The 15620-nt window shown below is 39.4% G+C and overlaps 1 protein-coding gene across 1 annotated transcript in view; it reads left to right on the top strand.

The window, feature by feature from the left end:
• ascc3 (activating signal cointegrator 1 complex subunit 3) overlaps window positions 1-15620 on the top strand; it is a 295431-nt gene that overhangs the window by 149667 nt on the left and 130144 nt on the right. The window contains exons 12-13 of the mRNA XM_051720604.1: window positions 3302-3478; window positions 3599-3670. Of these exons, the coding sequence (XP_051576564.1) occupies window positions 3302-3478; window positions 3599-3670 (249 nt within the window). The remainder of the gene's footprint in view (window positions 1-3301; window positions 3479-3598; window positions 3671-15620) is intronic.

Raw genomic sequence — 15620 nt, 5'->3', positions numbered from 1 at the left:
TAAATAATAACTTTTTTTTGCTGTGCCATTGCAAGAATTAATGTGCAAGAACAAATCTACAAATTGGAAAAAACACAAATTTGTTGGTTTTTCATTATCCTATTTGCGCTCATGGCATCTGTGACCTCATTATACGGTGTACCTATGTTACTTGCGTTTTTTGCATAGCCGAATTTCAAACATTACGAGTTCACACTACTAAGACAGACAGAAAACATGGACAAGTTCTTGAAAAGGAAAACTATCAACGATGGTTATTATCTGGGATAGTGGTGTGCCATGGGATTTTTTAATCGTAAAAAGTGTGCCGTGGCAGAAAGAAATGTGGGAAACACTGACTTAAACCACAAAAAGTTCATCTGCAATAAAGCATCCAAAAGAAAACACACAGCAGTCTATAAATTCTGTAATGCAATGCTAACCAAGATGGCTCGAACCATATCAAACTTTTATTGGCACTTAAAAAGGAAGCATAAAAAATGTTTAGCTAAGTGTAAGTGATGCTAGCAAAGCTAGCTAGCTAATGTTAGCAATCTGCCTCTTGCTTCATTCCATTCAACTAAGAAAGTCGGATTTTCCAATTTCCTACTGGGAAAAGTGTAATGAAACTCCACTTGAAGTCGTAATTACAACTTGGAAAGTCGTGTGTAAATTTTAAACTCAGATTTCACCTGAGAACTTGCATTGTTTTTGGTGCTAAAAAAACACTGTCTCATGTGAACATGTTCATTTTTGGGTTAAATCAGTTTTAACTTTACATACTTTTTTAACTTGAGACACTGAAAAAAAGAGCGAGATGGCAAGAGAAAACTCACTAATCGACTGTTGGGTGTTTTTAGTGGCCAGGATATGTGACCGTCTGCCTGCTAAAGCCCAGCATCATTATCACTATGCGACAGCAAAGCACACACGAAGGCCATGTCCACATTAATAGGTTTTTGTTTGAAAACTCCGTTTTCAGTTTGCTTATATCATTGCTTTTCATAGTATGCAATAACGGAGTGTTTTCGGTGGAGGAAAATGCTGTTCCATGGTGCTTAAGAGACTTAAACATAGCAAACTCAATGTGTTTTAAAACTAAAACGTATTGGTGTGGACGTGGCCTAAAAAACAAACAAACATTTCAAACACCTTAGGTATTACCATCTTATACCTTCACTGTACCATGGTACCACCAGAGGACTTTTTCTGTTTGGGAAATGAGCCTGTCTACATTGCCTCAAAATGATGACAGTGGGATGTCTTCAGCCTATATATGTGATTTACTTCATGAGCATATTCTCTGTGATTTTGCCTTAATCCTACCTTCCAGTTATAAACCTCAGTTTTGTACTGTAGAGTGTGTGTCTGACGCCAGAGATCAGTTGTGTATAGCTGAAGTTCATGAATGGATAAATCTGCTAGTCTGCTCAAGGTGACCTGAGCTCTCTCAGAGTCTGAGAAAAGGACTCTCTATGAGTGTTTTCATCATTCTTTGTACCACAAATAGAGACTTGCTGTGTGATATCTAGATTAGCCGGACAGACAGCTACTGCATCATATTAAAGGCCTTACCAATCTTACCTGTCAGCCGCTCCACAGGACCACCAGAGATAGCTCTCTCTCTCTCTCTCTCTCTCTCTCGCTCTCTCTCTCTCTCTCTCTCTCTCTCTCTCACACACACACTCTCAGAAGGTATATATATATTTTTTTTACATTATAATTTATTTCAAAATAGCACATCTGGCAGTCTGAGACAGTGGAAACTTGTCAAAATGAGTATTAGCATGACAGCTGCCATATACTGTCATCCTTACTTCATTATATAATTGCAGTGTTGGGTATAAATGTGAACATACTTTACCTCTAAAAATAGTTCTGTATCTAAACCTATTGAAGAGGCACCTGGACAGAAATTGTAGGCACCATAGGAGTGCTCCCGACTCAACGACTCTTCTAAAAGTTAGACAGCAACTCTATACTTCCTTCTAAGATACCTTTTTTCTTGAATGTTATTAATACAAATAATACAATTTCATAATTTTTATTTTTTTATTTTTTTTAGCCAATATGTGAGTGTGCTATGTTTTATTGCTTATTAGAGTATTTCTTTGTTTGCTTAGCAACATGCTAGCAGGGTTATTCCATGTGATATAAACCAAATTTCGGAAGTGTCCCTAGCTGAATTATTTTTTTGTTTTTGTTTTTTCTGAAGAAAGATAAACATATTTCTTATGATGAAAGCCGTGATATTAACTGCCATGGATCAATATTTACTGAGTCATTCTTTTTGCAGAGGGGGGTCCAAATGACAATTTCCGATGATAATTTTAGAGTAAAACTTCAGGTCAAAAAAATAACCTTAGAAAGGTGGCAACATCATTTTATCTTTTTACACAGAGATAGGTAGATCTGTTGCTAAAATCAGTTGACTTCAGAACAGTCCTAAAATTAGAAGAACAAAATGTTCTCCCCCAGCTGGCTTGCCTATAACTCAAGAAGTATTAAACATATCTTAATATAATTTTAGGTTCTTGTTCAGAACACATTTTCCTTTTGAAAATCTAAATATTTTAAGGCCCTATATAGTTAAATCCCAGAAATATGGGGCTTTCAATTTGGCTTCATGCATAAATTGTTCAATTTTACCCATATTTAATGGTCGAAAACCAACTGTGGGTCACATGGTATGAAGTTAGTTTTGCTTGTCCAACAAAATAAAGGTATGAAAAACAATTCTGCTGAAACTAGAATTCCACCCTTATTTATCCACATAAAAACATGAATGTCAAAATCTCAATTTTCGAGATTCCTTAAATACACTATTAATAAAAATAAGCGACACGTGGCTCTTTAGTATCTCATTTGTGAACTATAGTTTTTCTCCAAATCATTGGTGAAAATTGTCATTTTGACCCCCTCTACAAAATGATGTATTATACAGTAAGCATTAATCCAGCACATGAATATGTTGGCTTTGATATTCATTTATTTCTTTAATTTAGTTGAAACGGAATAGCCCATCAGCACAATGTATTGAAAAACCTTGTCATGCTTTACATGAGTAAGAGTTGCTGCTGGTGTAGAGCATTCCAAATCGATCACTTTTACGTTCCATTTCAGTTAGGTTGCTGCTTTAGAAGGTACTGTATCTGTCTATGTAGGCAGTAGACAGAAAGGCAGTTCACAATGTTTTGGTACCAAGCAAATATGTACACAGCTGTTCAGTATGTGTCTATAGGAATGCAACAGACCTTTCATTAAGAAAAGCATTACCCTTTTTAAAATTCACTCAAACCTGTTATATTCCATGTTTCTGTAGGTGGAGTCGACTCAAAGTATGATAAGAATACTTGGTCTCTCTGCAACTCTGCCAAATTACCTGGATGTGGCATCGTTCCTGCATGTGAACCCTTATATTGGATTGTTCTACTTTGACAGTCGGTTCCGCCCTGTTCCCCTTGGCCAGAGCTTTGTGGGCATCAAGACTACAAACAAGGTGCCCAACAGCCAAATGATATCAGTCTATGCCAGTATAGTGCATTTTTTTGTAATTTATTTTACTCAAAAATAGAAATGCCATTGTTTGTAATTGTTTTTGTAAATGTTCTTGTCACAGGTCCAGCAGCTGCATGACATGGAGGAGGTTTGTTATGATAAAGTCCTGGAGCAGATCAGAGCGGGACACCAGGTAATATGTGTGTGTGTGGGTACACTATATACTAACCAGATGCGACAAGTAATTTGTCTATATTGAACACAAAACTGCTGCGCAGTATGATATAAACACAGCCAATCAGAACATATTTGATGTTTAATGTACAGTTATGAGGAGCTGGATTTTGGACCAATGTGATTTCAAGGTGGGCAGGGCTTTTCAGTGTGAAACCAAACAGTCAACACAATCAGTCATTGTTTGGCGTGATGCAGCTGGTTAATACTAAAGTTTTTATTGCTTTTCGCTTTTTCATGCTTGGTTAGTACACCGTGTTATACAGTGTGAGTTTTTGTCCCCTCTTTGTCATTTCGTAGACTCATTTATATAAACAGCATAGAGTCTAGGCTAAAGACACTTGCTCAAGGACAGCATGAGGTTGGATTGCAAACACACTACAGTAACGACTGTCCAGTTCATGGGTCAGTCTGATATAGTGCCAAACTTGCAACCTGTAAGCAGCTCAGATCCTTATCCAGACACTTTTTGTATATACTCCATATACAGTATGTCTGCATTCACTCCCCTAACAAAGTTTCTAACAGTGACACCCCTCAAAGAGCCTTGATTTAACTATATTTACAGTTATGTGTTTGGTAGATGCGTTTATCCAAAGTGACAGTGCATCCAGGGTATACGTATGTTCCCTGGGAATCAAACTCATGACCTTGGTGTTGCTAGCCCCATGTTCTACCAGTTGATCTACAGAAACACTAAACTAAAAATACATTTCCAAGCAAAAATTCCAGTGGGCCTACATGAACGATAGAACATCATACAAAGATTAATTTAACCCTGAGCCCAAAGATATAACATTAACTTCCAACTTCAATTACACTCCTAACCTCCAACCCTAATTTCTAACTCCAACCATATTTTGACCATTCCACTATCATCTAATGCGGATCCTAACCCATAATCCTAATTCCTACTCCAAACTACCACCCTGATTAACTAACCCCAAATCTTAACTCCACATCTAATTTAATCACCCCTTGATCTAACCTTGATCCTAATTTTTGGCCCTACCTCCTGTTTCTAACCCCAACCAATGTTTAACCCTTCCATTAACCCTAACCCAGAACCTTAATTCCTTCACCTAACCACCACCCCAACTCCCAACCTTAAATCCTAACTCCAATCCCTTGTTCTAACATAGCCCTTTTCCACCGAAATTGTGATGGTTCTCATGCCGAGCCTGTGCTCAGCTGATTCACAGCCAGGTCAATCTGGAGCCTATCATAAATCGGCCACACTTTTCCACTGACTTGAGAGCCGAACGGTGACGTAACAAGTTGCATGGCTACGTGGTAGTTTTGCATGACTACCTCAAACATAAACAAACATGGCACTTCACAGTGTTTATGTAGCCTACAGTTTTAACTCCTGATTTGTTTTTTTTTTTTTTTTTTTTTTTTGAGGACATAAACCGATCGGCCACAACATTAAAACCACCTGCCTAACATTGTGTAGGTCCCCCTCGTGCCACCAAAACAGCGCCAACAAGGCATTTCCAAATGTCAAATGTTGATTTGATGTGTATGTGTTGTGTTTTTCTCAGTTGTGTATTTTTGAATCAATAAAAAATGTTAATTGGAAAGATTGGTGCCAAATGGGCTGGTTTGAGTATTTCTGTAACTGCTGATCTCCTGGGATTTTCACGCACAACAGTCTCTAGAATTTTCTCTGAATGATGCCAAAAACAAAAAAACACCCAGTGAGGGGCAGTTCTGTGGATGGAAATGCCTTGTTGATGAGAGAGGTCAACAGAGAATGGCCAGACTGGTTCGAACTGACAAAGTCTACAGTAACTCAGATAACTGCTCTGTACAGTTGTGTTGAGAAGGATATCAGATCAGAATGCTGTTCTGAGATGCGGGTTGGCGCTGTTTTGGTGGAATGAGGGAGACCTCCACAATATTAGGCAGGTGGTTTTAATGTTGTGGTTGATTGGTATATGTAAACATATAGAGAAATGCAATACAACATAATTACAATGCTCAACAAGATTGCCACGGATGATACTACCCTCAAGACGACAAGTAACAATTACATTATTATGTATTAACTTTAAGTGGCTTATCTTGCAAAGTACTATATACTGTAACATTGGATTAGTTATTAACAGTGGTGTAGCAGATGGTTATATTTAAATTGTTGCCATAGCATATAATATTATTTTTACGTCTTGATTTAGAATCCCTCCGGTTTACATAACAGATAGCCATGATCTTCCTAACTTAGTGAGTAGCTGGTCAAAAATCCCTTTACTGAACAAAACAATGCACAAAATAAGATGAGAAGAGTGTAAGGAAAGCTAACAAAATTTGCAAATCTATCAACTTAGAGATCAGCTTCAGAACACCTGCATACAACATTTCTTGTTGTACGTATCTACTTTTTTTTTCCTTTGCTATCTCTCTAGTTTCTCTCGGATCTCCATCGAAGACCATATCGCAAGTAGAGTGCTTATTTCATCCATGTTTCCTGCTATTTTTGTTGTTATAGAGTGATGAAGTACTCCTCGCTGCAGACGGTAGCTACTGTTGTTGTTTGTAGAACTTTGGTGACAAAACTTAATCACACCCTCCGCCCCCTAATGTAATCGGTTCCTGTGTAGAGACCAGCAAGCTGTTGGGGCTGGTGCGGAACCAGTTTTTCTGCGGTGGAAGCACACGGAACATTCCGAGAATTCGCACAGGCCCAGGAACCAGCCCCGAACCATGTTGGTGGAAAAGGGCTAACATTGAACTCTAGCTTTCAATTGTAAATCCTGCCCATGACCCACCCCTTCACCTAACTCTGATGCCAACCCCAACCACGAACTTCCAAACCTACACCCTAAATTCTAACCTTGACACTTAACCTCTAATTCTAAGTCCTAGCTATGACCCCTTCATGTAACCTGTATCCTAACCCTTGGCCCCAACCTCTATTCCTAACCGCAATCCTAACATCAACCTTGAAATCCTAAAAACTGTCCTTTTTCCTAGTAGTTTAAACCCCCATGTCCAGCCCTAAATCCTAACCCCTGCCCCCACCCTTCTTCCTAGCCCAAACTTTAAACCCCAGTCCAGATCCTAATCGTAAACCTCATGTGGTAATCTAGACATTACCAATAGTGGACCTAATCTGTTGATCAAAAATACACATGAGAAGAGGTGATGAGGAATGTGTCCAGTTTGAGGCTGTTAATGTCCAGGGGGTGTTAACATTATGGAATGTGGTGACCTCATTGTGCAGGCTGTGAGGGACGGGCCCTTGAACGGCCCAGTCCACATTTTGTGTCCCTCATTTCTACACATCCACATCCATTGTTCTGCTGTGTGTATCACTGTGATCTGTGGACATGATCATCATTTGTCTTTCGAAGTATGTCCAGGAAGAGTCTCCTCAAGGATAAACACAATGAAAGGCCATGACCAAGGTCCTCTCAGGAAGGTTTAGCACTTTAATTGAAAATTATCATTGCTGTATTCCACTGCTGAAGGTCACAGACTCTGCGGTAGCTACACTATGCTGTGTTATATCGTGCCCTCTGCCTCATCCTGAACTCAATTTCTATATCTCATAAATCTCCAAACAAGCGGACTCTTACCTCTGTATCACCTTCCACATTGCAAATGCTCCGTGCTTCCAGTGCTTGCATCTTACCTTTTGATTTATTTAAGTTTTTTGGTGTAGTTTTAAGATGCTGCCCATATTCTCTCTTGCCGTCAAGGCTAGACGAGTTGTACATTTAACTGAACGTCCTGGTCATGGGCAAAAGAGCAGTATATATGGTTTAATCTTACACTGTCTGACTTTTTAGAGGATTTTAAATACATATTTAACTTTAAATTCAATATCAACTTCTGCTGATGAAGAACTGCTTGGTGTGTCTTATATACACTATGCAACATCAAACTCTTATGTACTGTATACTATGCATAATCTAATGTGTAAAAAACTTATTAGCGGGAATTGAGAGGTTGTTACAGTGTGTAAGGGGGTTCAGTGGAAAGGAGGCGGCGAGAACCGGCTTGACAACTTAAATAATAATTTAATAAATAACTTAAACAAAACACACAACTATAAACACACAGTACAGCTGTCTGTCATTCTTTCTCTCTCGAACTGTCATCCCTGGCCTCCTTTATCCCTCGCACGGCCCATCAGGCTGATTGGGGACCGGGTGTGTCTCATTCCAGACTGGCCCCGCCCTCCTCGGCTCTACACTCCTCCCGGCGTTGCCTCAGGCCGGGGAGCCCCCGGCATGACGTACATCCCCCGCCCTTCCTGTCCGGGGGGGGGGCGTGCCTTACGCCCCGACTGCCGGCGGGTCATCCCCACCTTCCTCGACCTGGGAGGAGACAGGAGGGGAAAAACAACAAAACAAAATGGCAAGGGAAAGGCCAACACGGAGTGACAGAGAGTGAGAGAGAGGAGAGAGAGAAAAAGAAACTCACCGGTTCTCTGATGCGCCGTCGCGTGGTCCTCGATCACTACTCCACCCTCTCAGGCGGACTTCAGCCGCTCCTCCCCGGGCAGACCGGAGTCAGACCTCCGACCCCCAGCGGACAGAACGCCCCTCCGCGTTCCCGGCGTCCCGTGGGGACACTCCTCCGCCCCTGGCAGTGGCCCTACCACTCCAGGCGGTCGGGGAGTCGCTTCCCTCCTCCCCCCGCGGACGGCGGTCTTCTCTCGACCCCTCCGCGTTCCCGGGGGACGGCAGGGCACTCCTCCGCCCCCGGCAGCGGCTCCCTCGCTCCAGGCGGTCAGGGAGTCCCGTCCCCACTCGCCTCACGGACGGCGGCCGTTCCCCGCGTCCGGGTGGTTGGGCTACTCCATCCCCCGTCGGACAGCAGCGGCGCTCCTCTGGGTGGACGGCAGTGTTGAGGACCCTGCGACGGGAATCCCTCCTCCTTTCCGGGTTTCGGCACCAGTGTAAGGGGGTTCAGTGGAAAGGAGGAGGTGAGAACCGGCTTGACAACTTAAATAATAATTTAATAAATAACTTCAACAAAACACACAACTATAAACACACAGTACAGCTGTCTGTCATTCTCTCTCTCTCGAACTGTCGTCCCTGGCCGCCTTTATCCCTCGTGCGCCCCATCAGGCTGATTGGGGACCGGGTGTGTCTCATTCCAGCCCGGCCCCGCCCTCCTCGGCTCTACACAGTGGTTTACAGTTTTCAATGGATTGTGGCAACGTGATGTATTATAAACCTGGCTCATCCAATAATATTTAAGAATCTGAACTGTAATAGGGGTTGAGAATCCTAGTGTACATCCTGATAAAAAAAATTTTCTTGATGCATCAGTACATACAGTATATCAGCAACATCGTAGGGATGAAAATCTCTTGTGAGTAAGGCTATGTATATATTTGTATAAGCTGTGATTTCTGTGTCCCGAGTGGTCTCTCCACTAACAGCGGGATGATGTCCCAGCACACTATCAATGATCTCAAACCATGGAAAGTTATTTCTTTGGGCACCACTTTGTCCATTGTGCATTTTAACGAATTTGTACTGTACCCGCAATTTTTGAATTTTTCCCGAATATGTACCATTGTGCGCTGTATAGACAGTCTGCAAGTTCGGTGAACTCCGCCTTTGACATCGCCCCATCTCAATCCCCAGTTGGCCTTGTTTGGCCCAAGGGTAATCGGGGGGCCAAAGGCCATTGGCCGTTGGCCAAGAGAAAGCCCCGGAAGTGACGGGGGAACACAACTGGCCCTGGCACGCCTCGCACGCCCTCATTTGGCCCAATAGTGGAAAAGCGGCTATTCAGTCATTGCTGTAGCCTTCCCCTTCAGTTTCTTTGTCCCTCCCCTGACTTTGTGGGAAATAATCATTGTTTTCATAAATCCATAGCTTAAAGGAAAAGTTTACCCTAAATGAAAATTGTCATTAGGTGAGTGAATATAGAATTTTGGTTTGTACATCATACAAAGTGGTTGTATGGTTTAAGAAGACTTGTAAAATAAGCATCCTTTTTGTGTACATTGATATAACAAAGTAATCTTTGGTATAAGATCTTAGTTGTACTTTATGATTCTCAATTAAATTGTATTTGGAACTAAACTTTGAGTCTTGTTAAAATTTATAATTGAAATGGGAAGAGATTTGGTGAATTGTAACTCAAAGTTGAAGCGATTATTGGCCGTTCTCTTTCTAGCATAGTGCCAGTGCAGGTACAGTGGGGAGCGTCTCTCACAGCTTGATATTAAATTGTCAGAAGTGGCTGTGACATATATTAATTTCATGTGGGAGCATGATGGATTGAATTTTCTTTATGAAATGCCCCCTTAGCCCCCCTGTCGGGCCAGTGGCTGCAGACAGCAGGCAGATGGAACTTTAATATGCTTATGGAAGCAGTGGTTACTGGAGACTGCACTTTCTTACAGCTTTACAATGATGAAAAAAGTCTAATAAATAATATTTGCTACAGAGGTCTCAATGGATATGTGTAGGACTGCTCTGTGCCATCTGAGAAGAATGGAATATAAAGGAATGCCGGAGAGAGATGGAATTCAATCTCAATGCATATGCTCGACAAGATTAATAGTTTGACTGATTGTATCTGTATGCGCAAATTCAAATTCTACAAACTCAAGTGGCATGCAAATGGACAAAAGAAGAACAACAAAGTGTAGATTGGATTTACATCTTTATTTCTTGTTCTGTATCATTTTAGTGTATCATTTCGCTGATGTTGGTCATGGAGAGGCAGTTTAACAACTTATTTTTCATTTATTTCGTCTTTGGAGGGTGATGATTTGTTTAAAGCAATGCAGTTGTCAAGGATTTCTCTCAGATAGTGTCTTTAAGAGTTTTAGGGAAGTCTTGAGAAAATAAATGTACTGAATGAACAATGCAGATTTGTTCCTTGTGAAAAGCCTCTTTGAAAGTCTTATAGTCAGAGGTAGTACAATGGATGGTTCAATATTCAGGTAAGTTATGCTTGAGTATGCGAAGACCTTGTACGTTGATAAGATGTGAAACGTTGGATCTTAAATAAAGAAATGGAGAATATGAATGAAGAAATAGTTGCATTGAGCACCTCATGAACAGGGTTTGATGAACATTTTCTGGCCTGTATGTACCTATTAGGGCTCCAGACTGAGACTAAATGCATTTTGCAACCATTTTTCCTGCTGGTGTGACTTAATTTTGATAGAGGTCGCACCGATGCGACTACAGAAGTATTGCACTCAGACTTATGAAGCGATTCCATTTTCTGCTGCATATGGGAAACACCAAATGCCAAACACTCCAAAAGTGTTATGAAACAGTGCAGCATGCCCAATGCACAGCATGTAGCAAGCACAGAGTGGGTTTGTTCATGTGCTTGTGGATCGGTCTTAACCAAAAAGCACCAGTAAACCTGCTCCGTGTGTGAGTTGCGCTCACTGGACAGTCGCACAACCCATTTGAATTCTACACAAAATTTTCTGCTATAAAAATCTATCATGCAACATGGGAATTGGGTGTCTAAATGCTCTGTGCTTAAAGATTGTTTTGCGTGAAAATCCCAGGGGATCAGCAGTTACAGAAATACTCAAACCAGCCCATCTGGCACCAACAATCATGCCATGGTCCAAATCACTGAGATCACATTTTTTGATTTTATGCATTGCACTGCTGCCACATGATTGGCTGATTAGATAATCACATGAATAGGTAAGTGTACAGATGTTCCTAATAAATATAGTATACTGTATATATACACACACACACTACCGTTTAAATCACTTAGACATTTTTGTTCTTAAAAAAAAAATTATACTTTTGTTCACCAAGGATGCATTAAATTGATAAAAATAAAAATAAAAAATACAGCCAAAACCACTAGCAATGTTGAAAATAATTATCACTGTTTGAAAAAGCTGTTTTATAATTTTTAATTCAAATATTTTAAAATTCAGTTTTTGCCCATGATACCAAAGCCCATTTTCAGCAGTCATTACTCCAGTCTATTAAGAAAATACTGTGTCACCTAATTCTTAAGAAATCAGTCTAATGTGCTAATTTGGTACTCAAGAAACTTTTCATGTTATTAGAACAGTTGAAAAAGGCAGTGCTATTTAATGACGTCTGAACAACACAATACAGTGTCCTTTTTCAGTTGCTGAAGTATTGGGTACACTTGCATATCCTGCAAGTCACTTTGCACTTCCAAGTTAAATTTTGATTTGAAAAATGGCCAAAAAGTAATAAATTCCTCTAAAAATAGTAATTCTATTCTTTTGAGAGAGTAAGGCTGTTCTATGCATTACCGACTTGGAATGAATAAATAAATAAAGCAAACTGGACCTGACCAGGACAGAGAGAGAAGTGGGCGGCCCAGAAGCATGACAACAAGAAGACAAGTAGAAGAGTCTGATCATAAGGTCTGTGAAAAGTGTCCTACAAAAAAATGGCATCTTTGGGAACTGCTACTGAAAGCATGGGATGAAACTTCATCTGAATATCTTAATAAACTGACTGCTAGAATGCAGAAAGGTATCATTGCTGCAAGTGGAGGATTCGTGGATGAACAAAGTTTGAAGAATACAGCATTAATTTAAATAGAAATAGTCATTTGTAACATTAGAAATTACACTTTTTAACAAGTGTAATTTATATATACACATACAGTATATACATACATATACACACTACCGGTCAAACGTTTTGAAACACTCATGCTTTATTATAATAACATAAATGGAACTATGGGAATTATGTTGTAACAAAACGGTGTTATATTTTAGCATCTTCAAAGTAGTCTGTGTGTGTGTGTATATATATATATATATGTGTGTGTGTGTATATGTATATATATATATGTGTGTGTGTGTGTATATATATGTATATGTATATATGTATATGTATGTATATATAAATATGCATATATATATATATATATATATATATATATATATATATATATATATATATATGTGTGTATATATATGTATATATATATGTATATATGTGTGTGTGTATATATATATATACATATATATATATATATATGTGTGTGTGTGTGTGTGTGTGTGTATATTAAGGCTGCGCAATTAATCAAAATTAAATCGAAATCGTGATGTGACCTAGTGCGATTATTTAACTGCAAAAGGCTACGATTTCATTAAATAAATAAATAGTCTGCTTGTGTTGCTTGCTTCAAAGTTTATGTGTGCTGTCCTGTCTGTATTGTTTTAGTGCATTAGTACAGTGTTTTCATTCAAATAATACACCCCATACCACCGGGAGGTACAAAGGAGGAGATGTTAAAGGAATAGTTCACCCAAAATTGAAAATTCTCTCATGATTGACTCAGTTGTAAGGCATCCCAGATGTGTATGTCTTTCCTTCTTCAGCAGAACCGAACCGAAGATTTTTATAAACACATTTCAGCTCGTTTTGTCCATACAGTGCAAGTGAATGGGTGCCGTGAGGCTGCTGGCTATTTGACAGTCCAAAAGGCATATTAAGGCAGAATAAAAGTAATCCACATGACTCCAGTTGATCAATTAATGTCTTCAGAAGCAAATTGATAGGTTGGTGTAAGAAACAAATCAATTGGTTAGAACAAAACTCATTGGTTTAACTGAACCGCATAGCAATGCCCCATACAAGTCCAATCCATTTATTACAGTGATACTACATGATATTCTAGAAATATATATGCTATTGTATAATAATAATAATAATAATACAAAAATAGTATTAGTATAAAACACCATGGGGCCAGCAGGAATCATTGTCAGATCAATAAAATAGTGTATAGTTAGAGAACGGCTAAATAAACTCATTCCTCATTCATGGTCCACATTGTCCTTCATTGTCGTTTATTTTTCTGATAGAACTTTTTTCTTTGTCACAGTGATGAGCTCATTAAATCTCATTTCTGAAGAGTCTATCCACATCCTTCCAGCCCCAAACAGCCCGATTTCCCATCTTTCCTTTTCTTCTTTGCTCTCTCTCTCTCTGTGTCTCTCTCTCTCTCTGCACTCTGAGGAACAGCAGATTGCAGCGAGCGCTGGTGAGAAACATGTTGGCAGCTGTTCAAGGACATGTTTGTGTTTTTTGGAAGGCTGTTCTCAAATTAGCAATCATGAATTAATTAGCTACCAATTATCCACAGGCCCAAACAATTGTGATGAATGCCAAAGTGCTGGCTCTGTTTCCAGGTAGTGACCGCGGCAGAACACAACCCAAAACAAACAGAAGCTCAGCACATCTCCACATTCACTGTGGCGCTAAAATCACTTCTCCACTGGCTTTAAAAGCCGCCTTTTCACTGTCTGCGATCTCTTGATATCTACCTAGTGGCAGTTGTAATGAACTTTCAGTTTCTTTAACCATGTACAGACTGAGACGTCACCGTTTGCATCTCAAGGAAAGTAACACAACAGCAAAAGCATTTACTCTCCACATTTTGACGATAATAAACGAATGACCACCAAACAGTGTTAATCGTTGACAAAATCCAAAAACTCTCTCAACAAACATTTTCATCAGTGATTTAGTTTGTGAAGGTTTATTTTTTTGTCAACAAAGACGAGACGAAAAAGATGCATAATGACGATAATCAAAAAAATTTTGCTGTCAAAGTTAATGCGTTAACGCTTGCAATCAATTTAAAACGTTTAATGCGTTAATTGTTCTTAATCACGATTAACACATTTACCATTAATAAAGCATAAACCAGCATAAACACTGCTCATAGTATGGCAGAACCTTTGCAATGTGTCCGCCTGGAGTCATTGCACTGATGCACACACCACAAACACACAACAGCCATGTCAGTGATCAAATAATGAGGAAAGGACCTCTGAACGCCATTTGTAGTACAAAACAAGCCCAAAGTGGAAATCAAGTACTTCACAGCCTCTGAAATGCACAATTTAATTACCAATTTACCACAGAATCATGTCATGTCTTAACTATCACAGAATGAGACATCTGCAGTGCTTTTCATATGGAGTTTAAAGTTGCGCTGGAAGCTGGCGTTGATGCCCTGACACGAATCATAAACATGGCGTCACGATTGTTGTAGCAAAGCGGATAGCCACAGCCTTAATATTGTTGAGGATTAGAGATCAAGAGATTTATTGTGCATTGCAATGATTACTCAACCTATGTTCTTTCAATCAGTCAACCTCCCACTTAGACTTAAATGTGTAATGTTACTTGAATTGGTGCTATTTTAGTGCATTTCTGACTTTATACTGTGGAAGGCTTTGTTTGAAAAATGTTAATAAAGGAATAATGTAGCATATTGTTTTGTTTTCTTTAAAGGGATAATTCACCCAAAAATGAAAATTCTCTCATCATTTACTCATCGCATATGTGTATGACTTTGTGTTCTGCAGAACACAAATGAAGATTTTTAGAAGAATATCTCCGTTCTGTTGGTCCACACAATGCAAATGTATGGTGATCAGGCCTTTGAAGCTCCAAAATTAGATAAGGTCAGCATAAAAATTAGATAAAGTCAGCATAAAAATTAGATAAAGTCAGACTCCAGTAATTTAATCAATATCTTGGGATTTGGGTGAGAACAGACCAAAATATAACTCTTTTTTCACTGTACATCTTGTCATTGCAGTCTCTAGACATGATCATGATTTCAAGCTCGATTACACTTCCTAGTGCTTGACACATGCACAGAGCGCTAGATGACACTGTAGGAAGTGTAATCGAGCTTGAAATCATGATCGCCAAGGAGACTGCTGTCAAGATGTACAGTGAAAAAGGAGTTTTATTTTGGCCTGTTCTCACCCAAAACCAACTGGATCACTTTAGAAGACATTAATTAAATCGCTGGAGTCATATGGGTTACTTTTATGCTGACTTTATCCCCTTTTTGGAGCTTCAAAGGCCTGATCACCATTCAGTTGCATTGTGTGGACCTACAGAGCTAAAATATTCTTCTAAAAATCTTAGTTT

This window comes from Myxocyprinus asiaticus, chromosome 16, assembly GCF_019703515.2.
Source record: "Myxocyprinus asiaticus isolate MX2 ecotype Aquarium Trade chromosome 16, UBuf_Myxa_2, whole genome shotgun sequence".
Taxonomy (NCBI): domain Eukaryota; kingdom Metazoa; phylum Chordata; class Actinopteri; order Cypriniformes; family Catostomidae; genus Myxocyprinus; species Myxocyprinus asiaticus.
This window is presented reverse-complemented; position numbering and strand designations above follow the sequence as displayed.